General features: G+C 50.3%; 1 protein-coding gene across 3 annotated transcripts in view; it reads right to left on the bottom strand.

The window, feature by feature from the left end:
* ORC3 (origin recognition complex subunit 3) overlaps positions 1 to 23,814 on the bottom strand; it is a 172,238-nt gene that overhangs the window by 142,391 nt on the left and 6,033 nt on the right. For all 3 annotated transcript variants that reach the window (XM_075340142.1, XM_075340143.1, XM_075340144.1), the window contains exons 3-6: positions 23,123 to 23,177; positions 19,390 to 19,487; positions 11,273 to 11,417; positions 10,841 to 10,945 (exon numbers count right to left, since the gene is read on the bottom strand). In XM_075340142.1, coding sequence (XP_075196257.1) covers positions 10,841 to 10,945; positions 11,273 to 11,417; positions 19,390 to 19,487; positions 23,123 to 23,177 — 403 coding nt within the window. The remainder of the gene's footprint in view (positions 1 to 10,840; positions 10,946 to 11,272; positions 11,418 to 19,389; positions 19,488 to 23,122; positions 23,178 to 23,814) is intronic.

The following is a 23,814-nucleotide window of genomic DNA, read 5'->3' on the forward strand; positions in this document are numbered from 1 at the left end:
GGAGGGACGAAAGGACCGAAACCTCGATTGTATTTAACGTTGCTGAGGTCTCTTAGGTTTGGACTGGGGTAAGGAGGAGTCCTTTCCCTTGGATTCCTTAATAATCTCATCCAATCGTTCGCCAAACAAGCGTTCGCCAGAAAACGGCAAACCGGTTAAGAACCTCTTGGAGGCCGAGTCTGCCTTCCATTCGCGCAGCCACATGGCCCTGCGGACTGCCACAGAGTTAGCGGATGCCACAGCTGTACGGCTAGCCGAGTCTAGGACTGCGTTCATGGCGTAGGAAGAAAAAGCTGACGCTTGAGAAGTCAAAGACGCCACTTGCGGAGCAGAATTACGTGTGACAGCATTAATCTCGGTCAGACAAGCAGAGATAGCTTGGAGTGCCCACACAGCTGCAAAGGCCGGGGCAAAAGACGCGCCCGTGGCCTCATAGATGGACTTCACCAGGAGCTCTATCTGCCTGTCAGTGGCATCCTTTAGCGATGAGCCATCTGCCACCGATACCACAGATCTAGCCGTCAATCTAGAGACTGGAGGATCCACCTTGGGACATTGAGCCCACCCCTTAACGACTTCAGCGGGGAAGGGGTAACGCATGTCAGTGAGGCGCTTAGTAAAGCGCTTGTCCGGAACTGCTCTGGGCTTCTGGACAGCGTCTCTGAAGTTAGAGTGATCGAAGAACGCACTAAGTGTACGTTTGGGGAACCGAAACTGGTGTTTCTCCTGCTGAGACGCCGACTCCTCCACAGTAGGAGGCGGGGGAGAGAGATCCAACACCTGGTTGATGGACGAGAAGATCATTCACTAATGCGTCCCCCTCAGGTGTATCAAGGTTAAGGGCGACGTCAGGGTCAGAACCCTGAGCTGCGACGTCCGCCTCGTCCTCCAGAGAGTCCTCAAGCTGGGAACCCGAGCAGCGTGAAGAAGTCGGGGAAGATTCCCAGCGAGCCCGCTTAGCCTGTCTAGGACAGTGGTCCTGGCAGGAGTCCTCCGCGTGGGACCTAGGGCCCAACCTGGGAGCGCGCTGCGGCTGAGACCGAGAGGAGCCTGGAGGTGACGATCCAACAGGGGCCGGGGCCTGTGTAAGGACCGGTCTGGACTGCAAGGCTTCTAGCAGCTTGGCGGACCATTTGTCCATAGACTGAGCCATGGATTGTGAAAGTGACTCAGAGAGTTTCTCAGCAAAAGAGGAGAACTCTGTCCCTGCCGCCTGGACAGGGGGAGCAGGGGGGTCTACATGAGCCGAGGGGTCCACTAGTGACCGAGGCTCCGGCTGAGCAAGTGAAACAGGGGTCGAGCATTGCTCACAGTGAGGGTAGGTGGAACCCGCAGGTAACATAGCCCCACAAGAGGTACAGGCCGCAAAAAACCCCTGTGCCTTAACAGCTTTGCTCCTTGTGGACGACATGCTGTTGTCTCCTAGGAGAATGATCACTGAGGGTATATGGGCAAAAACAGGGTATACAGCCCGACCGAACAGAAATATATATATAAATACGTATCTATTCCGGCACCCTAGGGGGGGACCAGCACCGGGTGACCGGTGTGGCTTACCGACCGCTAACAAGCGGAGTGTGTGCCTCCAGATTCCCTGCCTTAGGTCCCCCGAAGCTGTAGAGCTGTTCCTGAGAATCCTCCACCGGCAGAATGCCCAAAAAATGGCTGACGGAGATCTCAGGGGAGGAGTGGAGCCGTGGGCGGCGCCAGGAAAGTGCGGGAATCTGGGGTCCCCACAGTGATCAGTGAGGGGGGAGGAAACATGCAGGATGCTCCAGCCCTCACATCCGACGTCAGGTCGGCAGTCCCGCCCTTACCCCTGACAGGCAGGCCCGGGGGCAGGATTTTTGCGACTAGGCCGCGATGAAGCCGGGGACTAAATTTGAGACCGCGCCCGACAAGCAGGCATGGTCGGCGCGGAAGTCCGCCGGTCTTCTCAATTCAGCAGCTGCCGCAGCGTCAGGGAAGAAGGTGCGCTCCTGCACAGTCCCCAATGGGGACACAGAGTACCTTAGAGTTGCAGGGCCCGGTCCCTGAGGTTGAATAGACTCTGGTCCGGCAGATTCCCACAGGGGCTGCGGAGGGAGCACAGTCCCAGCAACTGGATGACCGTTCAGGATCCCACTTCTCCCAGAGCCGCTAAGGGATGGTGAAGGAGACGGCATGAGGCTCCGGCCTTTGTACCCGCAATGGGTACCTCAACCTTAACAACACCGCCGACGTAGTGGGGTGAGAAGGGAACATGCCGGGGGCCCCGTGGGTGCCCTCTTTTCTTCCAACCGACATAACTAATATGAGAATGCATGAGTGGATGTGTGCCTCCTTCCACACAAAGCAAAAAACTGAGGAGCCCGTGATCCACGGGAGGGTGTATAGGCAGAGGGGAGGGGTTACACTTTTTAAAGTGTAATACTTTGTGTGGCCTCCGGAGGCAGAAGCTATACACCCAATTGTCTGGGTCTCCCAATGGAGCGACAAAGAAAGAAAGAATGAAGAGCAGAGTGAAACCGCCGTAGTCTTACGGGTTCTCTGCTCCGTCACTGCTTGTTGAACTTTTGTTTTCTTCCAGAAAAGTGCAATGCCTTTATCTGTAAGTGTGCTCCCTTTCTCTACTTCATGGAACAATATTATTTGCACAGACACTTCAGGGATTAAAGCACCTCCATGCTAAATCTCTAATTGCACTCGAAATATAAGCTGATCAGGCACTGCACATGTTGAGTTTTCTGTTTCATTGCTGGGTACTGATGACTTATTTCATTAAAAAAAATACATACATTTTAAATAAATGATGAAGAAATAACTGACAAATATTTTGTTACTAAAAAAAGGGAGTGGGTGAGAATAAAAAAAATGAAATACATAAATGTATACGTTTATTATTACCGTATTTTTCGGACTATAAGACGCACCCTGGTTTTAGAGGAGGAAAATAAATCTTTAAGCAAAAAAATGTGCTCATGACACACTGTTATGGGGCGAGGATTTGCTGCTGACACTGTTATGGGGGTAATGTCCCCAAATTCTCTACTAAGGTACCCCATCCTGGTAATGATCCTCCTGCCTTGTATATGATCCTGCTATAAACCCACATCCTGCTCATATACCCCCATCCTGCTCATATACCAGCATCCTGCTCATATTCCCCCATCCTGTTCATATACCCCCATCCATCCTGCTCATATACTCCCATCCTGTTCATATACTCCCATCCTGTTCATATTCCCCCATCCATCCTGCTCATATACTGCCATCCTGTTCATATACCCCCCATCCATCCTGCTCATATACTCCCATCCTGTTCATATACTCCCATCCTGTTCATATTCCCCCATCCATCCTGCTCATATACTGCCATCCTGTTCATATACCCCCCATCCATCCTGCTCATATACTCCCATCCTGTTCATATACTCCCATCCTGTTCATATACCCCCCATCCATCCTGCTCATATACTGCCATCCTGTTCATATACCCCCATCCTGTTCATATACCCCCCATCCCTCCTGCTCATATACTCCCATCCTGCTATATGCCCCCATCGTGCTCATATACCATCCTGGTATATGGCCTGTATCCTATAGCACAGAGAAAAAAAACCAAACGTTTATACTCACCTGTTCCTCACTCCCTGCAGCCGATCATCTTCCTCTCTGCACCACTGACCTGTGTGTGTGTGTGTGTGGAGCCGTTCCCCTGCAGCACGCAATGTCTTCCTTCAGCTGACCGGCACAGACAGGAAGACATCGCGTGCTGCGGGGGAACGGCTCCACACACGGGGACGGGTGAGTGCACTGATTCACTGCTCTCCGTGCTGATTATGACGCGCGGGGGGCAGTGAATACAGCCGCACATGATCACTCCAGGCTGTAATTGCCAGGGGTGATCATGTGGACCGGCTCTTTACTATGCGCGCTTCCCCGCTCGTCCTCCCGCCCACCTGTCAGCGCCGGCTTCAGCGCTGAGAGATGGGCGGGAGGATGGGCGTGCATATGTAATGAGCAGGCCCACGTGGTCACAGCAGGCTGACCACATTCAGATGACATCCGAGCGCAGTCGGAAGGTGCAGAAACTTTTTTTCCCCCCTCATATGAGAAAAAAATGGATTTTTGTGTACTCACCGTAAAATCGTTTTCTCTTAGCCACCATTGGGGGACACAGGACCATGGGTGTTATGCTGCCTATCCATGAGGACACTAAGTAGATGCAAAAGCATAGCTCCTCCTCTGCAGTATACACCCCCTGGCCGGGCCAGGCAACCTCAGTTTTAGTACACAAGCAGTAGGAGAAAAAGCCAGTAAAAACTTATCTCAACAGAGAAACATGAGAAAAAAAAAAGTCATAATCAAATAAGGTACTGAGAGAACCAAGGCCCAACAGGGCAACAGGGTGGGTGCTGTGTCCCCCAATGATGGCTAAGAGAAAACGATTTTACGTGGAGTACACAAAAATCCGTTTTTCTCTGACGCCTCATTGGGGGACACAGGACCATGGGACATCCTAAAGCAGTCCATGGGTGGGAAAAATAAAAACAAGACAACGCAACCCAAGGACTAGGAACCAGTCCCAGACAGCCTGGAGCACCTACTGAGAGAAGGTGCTCTACTGCCGTTTGCAGAATTGTCCTACCCAGATTTGCCTCAGTTGAAACCTGGGTATGGACTTATGGACTCTGTAATGCTTTGAAAACGTATGTAGGCTAGACCAGGTCGCAGCCTTACACACCTGATCCCGAATGGCCCACGAAGCGCCAACTGCTCACGTGGAATGAGCCCGCAGCCCACTAGGAGTGGGCTTGAGTTGCAAGCGGTTGACTTCCTGGATCGCAGAGCGAATCCAGCGAGCCAGAGTCGCCTTTTGAAGCTGCCTGTCCCTTCTTAGGCCCCTCAGGAATGACGAACAAAGAGTCAGTTTTCCTAAAGGGGGCTGTCCTGGATATGTAATATCTGACAGCTCTGACGAGGTCTAACGAATGCAGAGACCTTTCCACCCTATGAACTGGGTGTGGACAAAAGGAAGGCAGAACAATGTCCTCATTCAAATGAAACGGGGTAGGAACCTTTGGAAGAAAATCCGGAAGGGGTCGCAGAACCACCTTGTCCTGGTGAAAAATCAGAAAAGGCTCGCGGCAAGAGAGTGCTGCTGGCTCCGAAACCCGTCTGATGGACGTAATTGCCACCAGGAACGTCACCTTCCAGGACAGAAGAGCAAGGGAGGATTCCTTGAGGGGTTCAAAGGGAGACCTCTGGAGACCGTCCAGAACGAGGTTGAGGTCCCATGGGTCCAGCGGCCGTTTGTACGGGGGAACTAGATGGGAAACGCCCTGGAGGAAGGTCTTGACCTGCGTTTTTTGAGCCAGGCGGCATTGGTAGAAGATTGAGAGCGCTGAGACCTTCCCTTTAAGGGTACTGAGAGCCAACCTGCAGAAAATAGAGAATTCTGGGGATGGCCAGAGGCAGAGGCTGGACGTTAGTTTCCCTGCACCATGAAAGGAAGATTTTCCACGTACGGTGGTAAATGCGGGATGAAGCAGGCTTTCGGGCGCTGATCATGGTGGAGATAACCGCGGGGGAGAATCCTGCTCTTGTTAATACCGAGGTCTCAATGGCCATGCCGTCACCTTCAGGGCTCTGGAGTTCTGATGGTAAATGGGCCCTTGGGTCAGCAAGTCTGGGATGTCTGGAAGGCGCCACGGTAAGTCTACGAGCATTTGTACTAATTCGGCGTACCAGGTGCGCCTGGGCCAGTCCGGTGCTATCAGTATCACCGGGACTCCCTCTGCCTTGATTTTCCTGATTACCCGCGGGAGCAGAGGTAGAGGTGGAAAAATGTAAGGCAGGCGGAAGTGGTGCCAGGAGCAGACTAGAGCATCCGCGCCGATGGACTGCGGATCGCGTGACATGGCTATGAACACAGGTACCTTTGCGTTCAACCTTGAGGCTATTAGATCCACGTCTGGTGTACCCCAGCGAGTGCAGATGTGTAGGAACACTTCTGGGTGGAGACCACTCTCCGGCGGCCAGGCCTTGGCAACTTAGAAGTCTGCTGACCAGTCCTCTACTCCCGGTATGTGTACCACTGATATCACTGACCCTGTCGATTCGGCCCAGCTAAAGATCCTGTGGGCCTCGAGATAAGCTGCCTTGCTGCAGGTGTCCCCCTGCCGATTGATGTAGGCTACAGCTGTCGCATTGTCCGATTGGACTCTAATCTGATGACCCGCTAGCAGAGGGCAGAACGCCCTGAGCGCAAGGAAGATCACGCAGATTTCCAGGATGTTTATGGGTAGGAAAGACTCCTGGGGCGTCCAACGTCCTTGAGCAGTGTGGTGCCGATACACTGCTCCCCAGCCTAGGAGGTTGGCGTCTGTGGTCAGGACCAGCCAGTTCACTGGGAGAAAAAAATCTCCCCTTCGATAGGGATGAGGACCGAAGCCACCAGCAGAGTGCGTACCTGAGCTAAGGCGTCAGGTGAAGATGTCTGTCCGGGGAGAAGGGGCTCTTGTCCCAGGCCGCTAGAAGGGCTAGCTGCAGTGGGTGGAGGTGCAGTTGAGCAAAGGGTACTGCTTCCATAGCCGCCACCATCCTGCCGAGCACCTTCATGCTGAATCGAATGGAGCGAGACGGAGGACGTAGAAGGCAGCGTACCGCTCGTTGAAGAGCGATCGCCTTGTCCAGGGGGAGATAGATCAAGCCCCGACGGGGGTCTAGGGACATGCCCAGGAAGGTGATGGATCGTGATGGGATCGGTGATGATTTGTCTAGATTCACTAGCCACCCTAAGCGGGATAGGGTGTCCACAGTGATCTGTATGTTGGTTGAGCAGTCGCGGAAGGAGGGGGCCTTGATGAGGAGGTCGTCCGAGTAAGGGAGATCGACTACTCCCCTGGCGTGAAGGACGCTCATGGCGGCCGCCATGACTTTGGTGAAGACTTGGTGCGGTGGCAAGGCCGAAGGGTAGAGCTACGAATTGAAAGTGGGAGTCCTGAACTGCGAAGCGGAGGAACTTTTGGTGATCTAGGGCGATGGGTATGTGCAGGTACGCGTCCTTGATGTCTATGGAGGCGAGGAATTCCCCTTCAACCATGGATGCAATAATGGACTTTAGGGACTCCATTGTGAATCTCCGTACATGCACATGCTTGTTTAGGTGTTTGAAGTCCAGGAGGGGTCGAACTGACACATCCTCTTTGGAGACCACAAAGAGGTTGGAATAAAAACCCCTGAACTTCTCATCGTCCGGGACAGGTATTATCACTCCTGCTGTTTGGAGCGAGTGGATTGCTGAGAAAAAAGCTTTGCCTCGTTTTCGAGTTTTTGGGGCGTTTGAGAGAAACGGGTTCCGGTAACCGGAAGACACAAGGTCTCGCACCCATTTGTCGTCTGAGGCGGCAGCCCAGATGTGTTGAAAGAGCCTCAGTCGACCTCCTACAATGAGTGTGTCTTCCGGGGCGCCGAAGGAGTCATGAGGGGGGAAAACGTCGTTGACGAGTCTCCCTAGTCCTGGACTGTTTCGGTCTAGGCTGCCATGACGAAGTGGGTTTCGGGGAGAGCTGAGAAGGTCGGTCCCTGCGTAGTCCGCAGCTGGTGGCGGGGACAGCATGGGATGTCGACCAACCAATGAGTTCCGAAGGAGCGGAACGAGGACGTCTGGTGAAGGTCGTCCTGGACTTCAGCTGGGGGAGGGAGGTACTCTTTCCTCCCGTGGCGTCAGAAATGAGCTTGTCCAGACGTTCGCCAAACAATCGGTCTGGAAAAAAGGGAAGGCCCGTGAGAGACTTCTTGGAGGCAGAGTCCGCTCGCCATTGTCGAAGCCAGAGAGCTCTACGGATGGCTATGGTATTTGAGGTGGCAAACGCTGCGCAGGTAGCAGCGTCCATGGAGGCCTGCATGAGGTACTCCGCCGCATCGGCAATTTGAGCTGTTACCTCTGTGAAGGTATGAGTAAACTGGGATTCCTCAAGCGAAGTGTTAAGTGATTCTGCCCAGACCGAGATCGCCTTTGCGACCCACACAGAGGCAAAGGAGGGCGAGAGGGAGGAACCCGCATCCTCAAAAGCAGAACGGGCGAGGTGCTCCACCTGTCTGTCGGGTCCTTGTTGGAGGAACCATCGCGTAAAGACAGGAGTGTCTTTGTGGCAAGGCGGGATACCGGGGGGGGGGGGGGGGTTACGACCGAGGGCGGATCGGCCCAGCCCTTAGGGGCAGGTGAGGCAAAAGGGTACCGGGACTCCATGAGTTTTCGGTTATCGAAGCGCCTGTCAGGCTTCTCCCTTTGCTTTGTGAGGATATCCTGAAACTCTGGGTTATCAGCGAAAACCTTTTTGGGGTTTCCTTGCCCTCTTAAAGGAGACCGCATGGTCAGTAGTAGTGGATGGGGGATCCTCCACATGCAGAGTTTGGTTGACTGCTCCTATAAGGGAGTCTATTGCAGTTTGATCATCTGGGGAGGATGAAACCAAAGAATCCTCTTGGTACAAACAGCATTCTCCCTCCTCCAGCTCTTCAGAAGCCGTGGAGCGTGTGGGAGACCTTGCCCTGTGTGCTCCCGAGGGAGAGCCATGGGGGCCATAAGAGAGTGCTGGAGACACCCGGCCGTGTGTTCTTTTCCTGATCCCGGCAACCGGTGAAGCATGTGCCCGTGATTACCTCAGAAGGATCCTCCATAGGGGTATCCTCAGGCTGCGTTCCATCCAGGGACCCAGAAGGGTGTGGAGGACGACATTGCATAGCCAGCACCAGGTTCTGTGACAGGTTTTCCATGGATTGGGACAGAAACTGTGCCCATTCCGGTGGGCTGGGAGCCCTAGGCTCTGGGCTGACCGTTGCGGCGGTGGTGGCGGGGGGGTCTTGGGGGGCTATAGGGGCACAGGACTCACAGAGAGAAGAGGCAGCTCAGCGTGGCAGGCAGTGCAGGCTGAATAATCTCTTAGTACCCTTAAAATTCTGCATGTTCCTAATAGGAGTATGCCAGGAGGGGGAGCAATGCTCAGCAGAGCTACAAGTGAAGCAGGTACCTCACCAGAATCAGCCGATGGCCCTGCGTCCTCAGGAAGGAGTAAGCTCTGTGGAGAACTTCGCACGCTTTCCTGGGGGGGGGCTTAGCGCTAAAAGAGCGCCAATAAGAAGTCAGTGTGCCCCCCTGCTGTCGGTAGCAAAAAACGGCAGGAAGGGAGCTTCTGCGACAGTTTTTCTCCCCCTCCCTCCAGTCAGCACACAGCTTGTCGCCGGTGGATTATCTCTGCCGACTTTCCTGCAATCAGAGCACGCAGCTGGAGCAAATACGCAGAGCAAATAAACAGTGTGAGTTCCTGAGCTCTGGGCTCTCCCCCCGCCAGCGGTAAATTATCTGTGCAGGATTTTCTGCAAACAGCAAGGGACTTCCCCCTCCTCCAGCCAGCACGGAGTTAGAGAAAAATTAACACTGTGTTCAGGATCCTGGGGCTCTCCTCCTTGCAATCAGCAAGGGACTTTTTCATAATAAATACTGTAAATTCAGTAGTCCTGGGAGCCTTCCCTGCACTGTCTTTTCTCCCTTTGTCTGGGAAACCAGTCAGGGGGGATCTCGCCTCAACACTGCCTCAGTACAGGCAGTGGAAATAGCAGAGTCAGCTTGCTGTGTCCGGCCACACAGGTGCCATGTTCAACTCAGAGCCTGCAAAGAGGGGCTGAGGAATTGTGCCTCTGCCCTGGGCTCTGGAAAATCGGTGTCTGTGGGACCTGTCGTCCAGTAAAAGGCAGCCCAGGATCCAGCGTCGCAGGAGGGTGTACGTGGAGGCAACACTCCGCGTTCCCGCCCATTGATGGTATTGGGAGATCGGTCCCAAAACCGTCGCCCTCAAAAAATAACAAAACCTTGAAAGATGTGCCTCCTACAGACACTAAGCTAAAACTGAGGTTGCCTGGACCGGCCAGGGGGTGTATACTGCAAGGGAGGAGCTATGCTTTTGCATCTACTTAGTGTCCTCCTATGGATAGGCAGCATAACACCCATGGTCCTGTGTCCCCCAATGAGGCGTCAGAGAAACAGATGATGCTCTGATTACACTTGTATAAGAAAAAAAGGACCTTTTTATTAGTTTAAAAATACGGATCTCGGAATGAGGCCTATGAGAGTACCAGAACCCATATGATAAACAGTGTAAAAAATGTTTTAAAAAACATGCAAAAAATGAAGATTCTTATAAAACATGGAGCTAAAAGTGATCAAAACGCATAAAAATGAATAAAATAGTATCACTGAATTGTCATCAAGGGATGTGGCTAGTCAATTTTAATTTTTTCTATGTGCGGCCCATTTAGTTGGATGAGTTTGAGACTCCTGCTCTAGGACTCGACAGTGGTCACAATAATATGGTTGGCAAAAGTGTATACGATACATTAATATAGACTTCAATGATGGCACACACTTTAGCACATGTACAGAATGGATAATAAACTTTGTGTATGTCGCTCATTAACGTACTTCATAATACTGGCAAGAAAACAAGAACCTTCTCTGATCTTCATGAAGCAGACCCATTAGCCCTTAGGGCCATTTCACACATCCGGCTTTTCGCCGAATTGGCGGATTCGGCGCACTCCAGTACAGTGTGATACAGTACAATGGCAGCGCGCCAACTTCCGGGTCACATTCTCCGCTCACATGACAGCATGTGACCGAAGCTTGTCGCGCTGTGATTGTACTGTATCACACTGTACTGGAGTGCGCCGGATCCGCCAAAAAGCCGGATGTGTGAAACGGCCCTTACTAACTGGTATATCCATCATACTCCTTAATTATCACACTCATTGTTATTTTACTATAGTAAAGCTATAAAAAAAAAATACATATTCTTACCAGGACATTCCTTTGCCCGTAACAACACTACGTATGGGGTTACATGCTCGTGAAGAACATCCGAGAGACTGTTGAAGGTTTGTTCATGGTCAGTGACATTGACACCTGGAATGATGAACAGATCATATAACACAGGATGTATTCTACACCTGCACATTTTGCCACAGGCTGTAAAGCCAATCATACCCTATAGGAAAATGGCTGCATATAACAGGCGGGTGAAAATGTGCAAACAATGAATGTCTATTGTAGGAGCCCCATAACCACTGACCAGAGTCATGCAGATGTGGAGGAGAATGGGGATCTGAACCCAAATCTTATTACTGGGGTTCTTGTAATTTTTAACATAGGAAGACTTAATTTCTATATCCAAAATACAAGTTAAAGCTACCAAAGACTGAAAAAGAAAATATATGAAGAGTACAGACATACCGAGGAGCAGGGCAGCGGTGGGGATTTCACTAGATCTCACTCTGCAATTCCAGTCATTTTTTTGGTCCTGAAAATCTGAGTGAGATTTCTTCAAAAAGCAGAGAAGATTGTCAAAAAGCTTTTTATTCAGCTCTTCCTGCAATTGCTGAAACAGAAAATGAGCACGTGAGGCTGGTTTCTGCTTTAATTTGCAGCACTTTACATTGTAGGATTTGTATAAAGAATGCCAGATATTGGTTACAGACATTTTATAGGATTGGCAAAAAGTGGGCTAAAGGTAGTATATGGCATAAACTAACAAAAAAAATTCTATAGTGACTTGTTAAATCCCTCCAGTTTTTTTTACCTTTTTATTGGGTTCACATGCTGTCTACTCACATGACCGCTGCGGCCAATCACTGGCCTGAGCACTCGCGCTGTTCACTGCTGATCTGTTGAAGTGTACATGGGGTCAAATGGTAAATTAATGTAGGCACGCCGAGCGGTGGCGTAGTTTGGAGGATTTATCAAAGGTAGTGCTTTTGTGGAATTTTACAACATTTATAATTAAGTCTCATTTTCGTAGATTACAGAAAACCTAAAAATTATGACATTTGTCATCAACTTATAGATCGGTCTTCAGTCAGAAAATATGGACATTTTTTTCAGCCTCTAGATGAAGACAAGAATTATCTAAGTCTCCAACTAAAAGCAGACAGCGTGAAAATAGTTATTAATGGAAGCACAGTAGGTAGAAACACGTAAGAGTAGTAACAATAAATAAAGGGCTCTACGATTACATTATTAGGGCTTGCTAACATGGCTCACTCAGATCAAACTCTAGCAGAGTGCCACTTTAGTGCGATCCGATTCAAATGACCCATTGATAGGCTGAGAGGCACTTCCAGGAAACAGCGCGCTGGCCCTTTAAGAGAAGGACAGAAGTGCGTGTGCACGCCCTAGGAAGACTTCCGGAGGCCCTGTGCCAAAAGCACAGGTCCGGGAGGAAGATGCAGGGAGCACCCTTGTAGAGGAGCTGGGGACGCCAGGTAACATTGTGAGAGCTGGCTGCGATGGTGAGTACCGTATTTTTCGGACTATAAGATGCACCGGACCATAAGACGCACCCTGGTTTTAGAGGAAGAAAATAGGAAAGAAGGGAATTTTGTTTACTTACCGTAAATTCCTTTTCTTCTAGCTCCTATTGGGAGACCCAGACAATTGGGTGTATAGCTTCTGCCTCCGGAGGCCACACAAAGTATTACACATTAAAAGTGTAACCCCTCCCCTCTGCCTATACACCCTCCCGTGCATCACGGGCTCCTCAGTTTTGGTGCAAAAGCAGGAAGGAGGAAACTTATAAATTGGTCTAAGGTAAATTCAATCCGAAGGATGTTCGGAGAACTGAAAACCATGAACCAAAAGAACAATTCAACATGAACAACATGTGTACACAAAAGAACAACCAGCCCGAAGGGCACAGGGGCGGGTGCTGGGTCTCCCAATAGGAGCTAGAAGAAAAGGAATTTACGGTAAGTAAACAAAATTCCCTTCTTCTTTGTCGCTCCATTGGGAGACCCAGACAATTGGGACGTCCAAAAGCAGTCCCTGGGTGGGTAAAAGAATACCTCGATAAAAAGAGCCGAAACGGCTCCCTCTTACAGGTGGGCAACTGCCGCCTGAAGGACTCGCCTACCTAGACTGGCGTCTGCCGAAGCATAGGTATGCACCTGATAGTGTTTCGTGAAAGTGTGCAGACTAGACCAGGTAGCTGCCTGACACACCTGCTGAGCCGTAGCCCGATGCCGCAATGCCCAGGACGCACCCACGGCTCTGGTAGAATGGGCTTTCAGCCCTGAAGGAAGCGGAAGCCCAGAAGAACGGTAGGCTTCAAGAATCGGTTCCTTGATCCACCGAGCCAAGGTTGACTTGGAAGCCTGCGAACCCTTACGCTGGCCAGCGACAAGGACAAAGAGCGCATCTGAACGGCGCAGGGGCGCCGTGCGAGACACGTAGAACCGGAGTGCCCTCACTAGATCTAATGACTGCAAATCCTTTTCACATTGGTGAATTGGATTAGGGCAAAATGAAGGTAAGGAGATATCCTGATTGAGATGAAAAGGAGATACCACCTTAGGGAGAAATTCCGGGACAGGACGCAGAACCACCTTATCCTGGTGAAAAACCAGGAAGGGGGCTTTGCATGACAGCGCTGCAAGCTCCGACACTCTTCGGAGTGATGTAACTGCCACTAGAAATGCCACCTTCTGCGAAAGACGTGATAAAGAGACATCCCGCAGCGGCTCGAAAGGTGGTTTCTGAAGAGCCGTTAGCACCCTGTTAAGGTCCCAGGGTTCCAGCGGACGCTTGTAAGGTGGGACTATGTGGCAAACTCCCTGCAGGAACGTGCGGACCTGCGGAAGTCTGGCTAGACGCTTTTGAAAAAATACGGAGAGCGCCCATACTTGTCCCTTGAGAGAGCCGAGTGACAAACCCTTGTCAATTCCGGATTGAAGGAATGAAAGAAAAGTGGGTAAGGCAAACGGCCAGGGAGTAAAACCATTATCAGAGCACCAGGATAAGAAGATCCGCCAAGATCTGTAATAGATCTTGGCGGACGTTGGTTTCCTGGCCTGTCTCATAGTGGCAATGACATCCTGAGATAATCCTGAAGACGCTAGGAGCCAGGACTCAATGGCCACACAGTCAGGTTGAGGGCCACAGAATTCAGATGGAAAAACGGCCCTTGCGACAGCAAGTCTGGGCGGTCTGGAAGCGCCCACGGTTGACCCACCGTGAGATGCCACAGATCCGGGTACCACGATCGCCTCAGCCAATCTGGAGCGACGAGAATGGCGCGACGACAGTCGGACCTGATCTTGCGTAACACTCTGGGCAGCATCGCCAGAGGAGGAAATACATAAGGCAGTCGAAACTGCGACCAATCCTGAACTAATGCGTCCGCCGCCAGCGCTCTGTGATCTTGAGACCGGGCCATGAATGCCGGGACTTTGTTGTTGTGTCGTGACGCCATGAGATCGACGTCTGGCGTTCCCCAGCGGCGACAGATCTCTCGAAACACGTCTGGGTGAAGAGACCATTCCCCCGCGTCCATGCCCTGACGACTGAGAAAATCTGCTTCCCAGTTTTCTACGCCCAGGATGTGAACTGCGGAGATCGTGGAGGCTGTGGCTTCCACCCACTGCAGAATCCGCCTGACTTCCTGGAAGGCATGACGACTGCGCGTGCCGCCCTGGTGGTTGATGTATGCGACGGCAGTGGCGTTGTCCGACTGTATACGGATCTGTCTGCCCTCCAGCCACCGATGGAAAGCCAATAGGGCTAGATACACTGCCCTTATCTCCAGGACATTGATCTGAAGGGAAGACTCTACCGGAGTCCAGGTTCCCTGAGCCCTGTGGTGGAGGAAAACCGCTCCCCACCCTGACAGGCTTGCGTCCGTGGTGACCACAGCCCAGGTTGGGGGTAGGAAGGATTTTCCTTGCGATAGAGAATTGGGAAGGAGCCACCACTGAAGAGACGTCTTGGTTGCAAGGGAAAGAGAGACGTTCCTGTCGAGGGAAGTCGACCTCCTGTCCCATTTGTGGAGAATGTCCCATTGGAGAGGCCGCAGATGGAATTGCGCGAACGGCACTGCCTCCATCGCTGCCACCATCTTCCCCAGGAAGTGCATGAGGCGCCTCAAGGGGTGTGACCGACCCCGAAGAAGAGATTGCACCCCTGCCTGCAGAGAAAGCTGTTTGTCCAGCGGTAGCTTGACTACCGCTGACTGTGTATGAAACTCCATCCCGAGGTAAGTCAGTGATTGGGTCGGTGACAACTTGGATTTTGGGAAGTTGATTATCCACCCGAACTGCTGGAGAGTCGCCAGAGCGACGGTAAGGCTGTGTTGACACGCCACCCGAGAAGGTGCCCTGACTAGGAGATCGTCTAAGTAGGGAATCACCGAGTGGCCCTGAGAGTGTAGGACCGCCACAACGGATGCCATGACTTTGGTGAACACCCGTGGGGCTGTCGCCAGTCCGAAAGGCAATGTCACGAACTGAAGGTGTTCGTCCCCGATGGCGAAACACAAGAAGCGTTGATGTTCGGGTGCGATCGGCACATGGAGATAAGCATCCTTGATGTCGATCGATGCTAGGAAGTCTCCTTGTGACATCGAGGCGATGACCGAGCGGAGAGATTCCATCAGAAACCGTCTGGTGCTCACATGTCTGTTGAGTAGTTTGAGGTCCAGAACGGGACGGAATGATCCGTCCTTCGGCACCACGAACAAGTTGGAGTAAAAGCCGCGACCATGTTCCTGAGGGGGAACAGGGATCACGACTCCTTCTGTCTTCAGAGCGTCCACTGCCTGAAAAAGTGCGTCGGCCCGAGCGGGGGGCGGAGAGGTTCTGAAGAAACGAGTCGGAGGACGAGAGCTGAACTCTATCCTGTAACCGTGAGACAGAATGTCTCTCACCCATCGGTCTTGAACATGTGGCCACCAGGCGTCGCAAAAGCGGGAGAGCCTGCCACCGACCGAGGATGCGGTTCGGGGATGCCGAGAGTCATGAGGAGGCCGCCTTGGAGGCAGTGCCTCCGGCGGCTTTTTGGGGGCGTGACTTAGACCGCCACGCATAGGAGTTCCTCTGGCCTTTCTCCGGCCTGTTGGACGAAGAGGATTGGGACTTGGCGGAGGGACGAAAGGACCGAAACCTCGATTGAATTTTCCGTTGCTGAGGTCTCTTAGGTTTGGACTGGGGTAAGGAGGAGTCCTTTCCCTTGGATTCCTTAATAATCTCATCCAATCGTTCGCCAAACAATCGGTCGCCAGAAAACGGCAAACCGGTTAAGAACCTCTTGGAGGCAGAGTCTGCCTTCCATTCGCGCAGCCACATGGCCCTGCGGACTGCCACAGAATTAGCGGATGCCACCGCTGTACGGCTAGCAGAGTCTAGGACTGCGTTCATGGCGTAGGAAGAAAAAGCTGACGCTTGAGAAGTCAGAGACGCAACCTGCGGAGCAGAATTACGTGTGACTGCATTAATCTCAGCCAGACAAGCTGAGATAGTTTGGAGTGCCCACACGGCTGCAAAGGCCGGGGCAAAAGACGCGCCCGTGGCTTCATAGATGGATTTCACCAGGAGCTCTATCTGCCTGTCAGTGGCATCTTTTAGCGATGAACCATCTGCAACCGATACCACAGATCTAGCCGCCAATCTAGAGACTGGAGGATCCACCTTGGGACATTGAGCCCAACCCTTAACGACTTCAGCGGGGAAGGGGTAACGTGTGTCAGTAAGGCGCTTAGTAAATCGCTTGTCCGGAACCGCTCTGGGCTTCTGGACAGCATCTCTGAAGTTAGAGTGATCGAAAAACGCACTCCGCGTACGTTTGGGGAACCGAAACTGGTGTTTCTCCTGCTGAGAAGCCGACTCCTCTACAGGTGGAGGCGGGGGAGATAGATCTAACACCTGGTTGATGGACGAGATAAGATCATTTACTAAGGCGTCCCCTTCAGGTGTATCAAGATTGAGGGCAACGTCAGGTTCAGAGCCCTGAGCTGCGATGTCCGCCTCGTCCTCCAGAGAGTCCTCAAGCTGGGAACCCGAGCAGCGTGAAGAAGTCGGGGAAGATTCCCAGCTAGACCGCTTAGCCGGTCTGGGACTGTGGTCCGGGCAGGAGTCCTCCACGTGAGACCTAGGTCCCACCCTGGGAGCGCGCTGCGGCGCGGACCGAGAGGGGCCTGGAGGCGACGATCCAACAGGGACCGGGGCCTGTGTAAGGACCGGTCTGGACTGCAAAGCTTCTAGCAGCTTGGCAGACCATTTGTCCATAGACTGAGCCATGGATTGTGAAAGTGACTCAGAGAGTTTCTCAGCAAAAGCAGCAAACTCTGTCCCTGCCGCCTGGACAGGGGGAGCAGGGGGGTCTACCTGAGCCGAGGGGCCCACTAGTGACCGAGGCTCCGGCTGAGCAAGCGAAACAGGGGCCGAGCATTGCTCACAGTGAGGGTAGGTGGAACCCGCAGGTAACATAGCCCCACAAGATGTACAGGTTGCAAAAAAACCCTGTGCCTTAGCACCTTTGCTCCTTGTGGACGACATGCTGTTGTCTCCTAGGAGAGTGATCACTGAGGGTATATGGGAAAGGGTATACAGCCCGACCGAACAGAAATATATATAGAATACGTATCTATTCCGGCACCCTATGGGGGACCAGCACCGGGTGACCGGTGTGGCTTACCGACCGCTAAAAAGCGGAGTGTGTGTCCTCCAGATTCCCAGCCTTAGGTCTCCCAGAGCTGCAGAGCTCTTCATGATAATCCTCCACCGGCAGAATGCCAAAAAAATGGCTGCCGGAGCTCTCAGGGGAGGAGTGGAGCCGTGGGCGGTGCTAGAAAAAGTGCGGGAATCTGGGGTCCCCACAGTGATCAGTGAGGGGGGAGGAAACATACAGGATGCTCCGGCCCTCACATCCGACGTCAGGTCGGCAGTCCCGCCCTTACCCCTGACAGGCAGGCCCGGGGGCGGGATTTTTGCTACTAGGCCGCGATGAAGCCGGGGACTAAATTTAAGACCGCGGCCGACAAGCAGGCGCGGTCGGCGTGGAAGTCCGCCGGTCTTCACAAATCAGCAGCTGCTGCAGCGTCCGGGAAGAAGGCGCTCCATGCACAGTCCCCATGGGGACACAGAGTACCTTAGAGATGCAGGGCCCGGTCCCTGAGGATGAATAGACTCCTGTCCGGCAGATTCCCACAGGGGCTGCGGAGGGAACACGGTCCCAGTGAATGGATGACCGGTCAGGATCCCACTTCTCCCAGAGCCGCTAAGGGATGGTGAAGGAAAACGGCATGAGGCTCCTGCCTTTGTACCCGCAATGGGTACCTCAACCTTAACAGCACCGCCGACGTAGTGGGGTGAGAAGGGACATGCCGGGGGCCCCGTGGGGGCCCTCTTTTCTTCCAACCGATATAACTAATATGAGAATGCATGAGTGGATGTGTGCCTCCTTCCACACAAAGCATAAAACTGAGGAGCCCGTGATGCACGGGAGGGAGTATAGGCAGAGGGGAGGGGTTACACTTTTTAAAGTGTAATACTTTGTGTGGCCTCCGGAGGCAGAAGCTATACACCCAATTGTCTGGGTCTCCCAATGGAGCGACAAAGAAAAAAAAATGTAAGCAAAAATGATGATGCGCTGAGGATGATGCGCGGGGGGCAGTGAATATAGCCAACATGATCACTCCAGGTTGTAGTTGCCAAGGATGATAACGCGGTCCAACTGTTAATTATGCGCGCAACCCCCGCCCACCTGTTAGCGCCGGCTTCATGGCTGAGAGATAATGGGTGTCAGGATGCAGTGCATATGAAAAAAGGTAATGAGCGGGCCCACGTGATCGCGGTAGGCGCTGCTACACCCTGCTCATGCCGCCGATGACCTGCTCCACCACCACCGCACCCACCTTCACTGCAGCCATCGGACTATAAAACGCACCCTTGACTTTCCCCAAAAATTTTGGTGAAAGAAAAGTGCATCTTATAGTCCGAAAAATACGGTAAGTGGGCTTCCCTGCGCAGGAGGAAGCTAGGGGTGCAAGGACACCAGCGCTACAGCAGAAAAAAAAAAGATGGCGGTTTCTCAAGCTTCTCCTAGCAAACACAGTGAGTTACAAACGGACATATGAATGCTGTCCAATTTTTTTCATAGACCCATAGATTTGCATTTTGATCTGTGACTCGCATCAAGATCGGACATGTCTCCATATTTTGGTGTGGACCACCTGAGCCGCAAAAACACATGTAAATAGATTAGAATAGGTATGCTTTTTATCCATAAAAAACACAAATAGAATTTGAAATATTTGAAAGCGATCATCTGGATGAGTCCTAAAGCAGCGCCCTTCACCTCGCTGCCATTTCTAGGAGCATTAGACAGCGCATGCATTTCCTTTCCGGCAGTCTTGAGGACACACATGTAGGCTATTCGGTAATGCTGTTTAGAATTGCAGGCATTATGTAAATTACACAATTACTGATAAGGTTAGCTTAGTGAAAGAAGCATATCTGAGAATAAATTAAGCATTGATTAAGAATATATCTACTCCCCCTTAACTTCTAATGGCTTCCACTGACCTCTGTCTGAGACTTCATCTGCTGCCATAGTAACTGGCAGCTCTCAAAGCGCATCCTGCCATCTTCACAGCTCTTAAGACTTTCAACAAAATAGTCGGCTGGAAACAAAGAGAGGTAATTGAACGCCAAGATTTCCATATGTAACAGGTTACATATAGGCTCCTGACAACTTATGGCATATAGACAATGTGATTTATGGGGACAGAAATACCATGTGTTACACACGGGAAGGTGATACAAACATAAAGCTATAAATACTAGTTCAATGGGAAAGTAGTAGCCGCATTTTCTCCATTGCACAGTTAGGAATACACATAGGGAGAGAAGACAGGTGCACAAACTAAAGAGAAATAGGGGAGTATATTAACACATAAGCGACACATACACATATACACAGATTCAGAAAAGAAAATTCATGATCGTGCATCTATAAAATATGGACACCATATTGAAAGTTAAACTGACACTTCAATCCCAAAATCCAATCTATGGAGAGACCATTGAACAGTGTTTGCCATCCGCTTCATACCAAGACTAAGGACCTAATGATTCAAAATTGTTAAAAAAAAAAAAAAATGCCCAAAAGAAAAATCAGGGTCTGTGATATTTGAGGTGCACTGTGAGGCTCCTCATATGTGATGTGATCAACTTGTGTGTTAACCTAGTGCAAAAATGATGAAGATCCTAGGGTCTTGTATGTTTGTGCCAGTCTGACATTAATATCTGTAGACAGATACAGTCTGGTCTCATCCCACAGGGATTCTGCCGCACTCCTCCCACCAGCCCAGCACACAGCAGCACATGCTGAGCTCAGGTGTTACATAGGACTGCAGGTCACATCTACTACATTATCTGTACTCAGAGAGTTATCACTGTTATCTGTGGTGTTACATAGGACTGCAGATCACATCTACTACACTATGTGGTGTTACATAGGAACGCAGGTCACATCTACTACATTATCTGTACTCAGAGTTATCACTGTTATCTGTGGTGTTACATAGGACTGCAGGTCATATCTACTACATTATCAGTGTTCAGAGATATCACTGTGTTATCTGTGGGTGTACATAGGACTGAAGGGGACATTAAAGGGGTTGTCTGCCCTTTTTTCAGGGGATAAGTCATCAATATTAGATGGATAGGGGTCAGCCTCTTGGGATTCATCAGCTGATCACCTGGCCCAGTGTTCCTTGTCATGAGTGGAGCGGGGAGGAAGTGTGTGCAAACGCTTCATTCCCATGAAATCAATGGGACAATGGTACTGCTGCGGCACTTCCTGCTACTCTCCTGGTCAGGACTTGATGTGATATCACTGGCCAACAGAGAAGCGGGAAGTGCTGTAGCAGCACCGCTCTCCTATTGATTCCAGGGGGAATAAAGCTGACACACTTCCTTTTCTTTGGGCTCATACAGACCACACGGAGACTGGAATGACAACCTGTAAGAATAGGATATGTACTCTGGGACTAGGTGTGAGTAAACAGACGCTGTAGATCTGGAGAAGTCAAGTGGGCCCAGAGACCTTTATTGAAATCAATTCGGCTTTTCTGTTTTGTTGACTGTTTTGTGCTGTATTTTATTTCAATGAGTCCATGGAAGTTAACTAGCTTTCCCCATTGCCATTATTTCAAATGGACCTCCAGCCTCTCCCATTGTTTCCAATTGGCAATCATGTCATTCCTTTATGTACAACTCCAGTGAACAATGACTTTCCTGTTGTGCCAGCCAATTGTGTTTTGGTTAACTAAAACATGTACTTTAAATAGACAACTCCAAATTTGTCCATTTCTCCTCAATAAAAGTGTACTTTGAATTTTTCTAAAGTGTTCTATTCCTTCTTGTAGTGAAAACAATGGAGTTTTCAAGTAGCCAGAGTAAAGGCCCCTTTACACACTGAAACATTCTAGCGATCCCACCAGCGATCCCAACCTGGCCGGGATCGCTACAAAGTCTCTGGTGAGCTGTCAAACAGGCAGACCTGGCCAACGACGCAACAGCGATCCGGACCTGCAGAACGACCTAGCTAGTCATTGGGGACGTTGTAAAGCAGCTTTTTGAAAGGGAAGTCGCTAACAAAGTCGCTGTAAAGTCCTTTTACACACTGAGACTTTGCTGCACAGCGGGAAACAAAGGACCAAAGAATGGTCCTGAACGATTTGTAGCGATCACAACTTCACAGCAGGGGCCAGGTCGCTGATGTGTTTCACACACTGCAATGTCGCTGGGGAGGTCGCTATTACGTCACAAAACCGGTGACGTTACAGCGATGTCGTTTGCGATGTTGCAGTGTGTAAAGCCACCTTAACAAAGGTAAGATTTACTTGGGGTTTGAATATTTTGCTTTTCACATGATCAACGCAGTGGTGACTTAGAGATGCTGACTGCATCGCTCTACAAAGTGCCATTCATTATCAAAAGTAAAGATGGCAACGCAGCTCAAGAACCAACAGAACATTGTCATGACTCCTGCCCTCAAAAAGCAGTAGCAAAGATGCCAGAAGTATAATGAAAGAAGACATGAGAGCAGTAAGTGCTGCGCTGGGATGGGAAAGGTGTTGTCTGTGTTGAGTATTGATATACAGTATGTGTCAAGACAATCATCTCTTGCGAGAAGCCCTCTCCGTCATAGAACAGATAGTAATTTGCCTAACCAAAAAGCTAGACATTTTTATATTCAGAAAGAGTATAGTCAACTGATACTTCATGATTCAGGAATTCTGGTTTTAGGAGATAGAGATCTTATGCTTGAACTGAAGATCCCATCTATGGAGATGGCACCTTTGAGAAAGCGCCCAATGTGTTTTACCAGCTGTACACTTGGCCTGCTAATATCTGCCATATTTCCACATTTTACTACAAAGCACGTGAACACGTATAAGAGAATGTTTGAAATAATGAAGCTATTGATTTCAAGTCTTTATGCTAATTGAAGATGTGTGAAGTTTTTGATAAGCTTGCTGCCACATTCCCAGATGAAGAATGCTACAATGAGGGGCTCACATACTTTTTTTTCTATATATATATGGAGGGTGCAGCTGGTAGAGATTCTCAGTTTCCTATAAGAATATGGAATGATGATGATGCAGCCCTGGAACAGTCACTAAAAGCTACAAACTGTTGTGAGGGATTTCACAATGCGCTTCATTTCTGATCCACGACAGTCATCCCAGTTTATGGATTCTCTGATGGATTGCCACAAATTAACAGTGGCTAATGGGCAGGCAAGTCGCCTTGAGATAAAAAAGAAGAATGTATGAGGCCCTGTATCCAACAGTTCTGTACAGGACTATCTCCAGGAGAAAGATACACGTACGTACTTAAGGAGATTGTCTAATTTGCAGTAAATCGAATAATTTGTGGGTGTGCAATGATTGTTTAATCAACTGGAGTTATTATAGTCATCAGACCTCTTTAGTAAACTGTTATTTTGTCCATTTAACCAATTCCCCATGACCCCTATTTTGTGTGTGTGAATACAGGCTTAGCCCCCTTTAATAAACAGTTGAAAAACTGTTATATTATCCGTATGGACATTTTTCTGGTCACCTTTTTATCAACAGATTATCACTGGAGGACTAATCATTCTCCAGCCATGTAGTCCTCCATATTCATTAGCTATGTATAACCATGCTACTACTACTCAGTGACAGCTTTCTGCCTATGCACAGGGTACACAGAAAACCATCTATTTGAGGTACAGATCCGTCCCTCTAATATACCTTATACCCACCTGCTGTAAGAGAATGCTTTTTCTTCTTTGTACTAGGTTTGAATACGAAGCAGCCCTTAAAATTAGAAAAGAAATGTACAGCTCATATCATTAGGAGGTATATTTCATGGACATAAATTAGATATAAAATAGTCAGTCCAATAGTCATACATTGATTAGCTGCTTTCGGTATAATCTTTCCAAAAGTGTGGGAAACATTAAAGAAGCATTCTTAAAGTGAACATGTCACCACTTTTTTGGCGTATAAGCTGCGGCCACCACCACCAGGCTCTTATATACAGCATTCTAACATGCTGTATATAAGAGCCCAGGCTGAGGGTATAACATAAAAATCACTTTATAATATTTACCTAACGGTCGCGCGGTTGGTCATATGGGCGTCTCCATTCTCCGTTGCCTCCTCTTTCAGCCATCTTCGTCCTCTTTCTGAAGCCTGTGTGCATGACGCGGCTACGTCATACACACTCGCCGGTCCTGCGCAGGCGCACTACAATACTTTGATCTGCTCAGGGCAGATAAAAGTGCGCCTGCTCAGGATCTGAATGCTGGCGAGTGTGTATGACGTCAGACGCGTCATGCACCGCGGCTTCAGAAGTTGGAGGACGAAGATGGCGGCGCAGTCACCAGACAACGGAGACGCCCATATGGCCAACCGCGCGACCGTTAGGTAAGTATTATAAAGTGTTTTTTTA

The sequence above is a fragment of the Anomaloglossus baeobatrachus genome, chromosome 3 (assembly GCF_048569485.1).
Source record: "Anomaloglossus baeobatrachus isolate aAnoBae1 chromosome 3, aAnoBae1.hap1, whole genome shotgun sequence".
NCBI classification, from domain to species: domain Eukaryota; kingdom Metazoa; phylum Chordata; class Amphibia; order Anura; family Aromobatidae; genus Anomaloglossus; species Anomaloglossus baeobatrachus.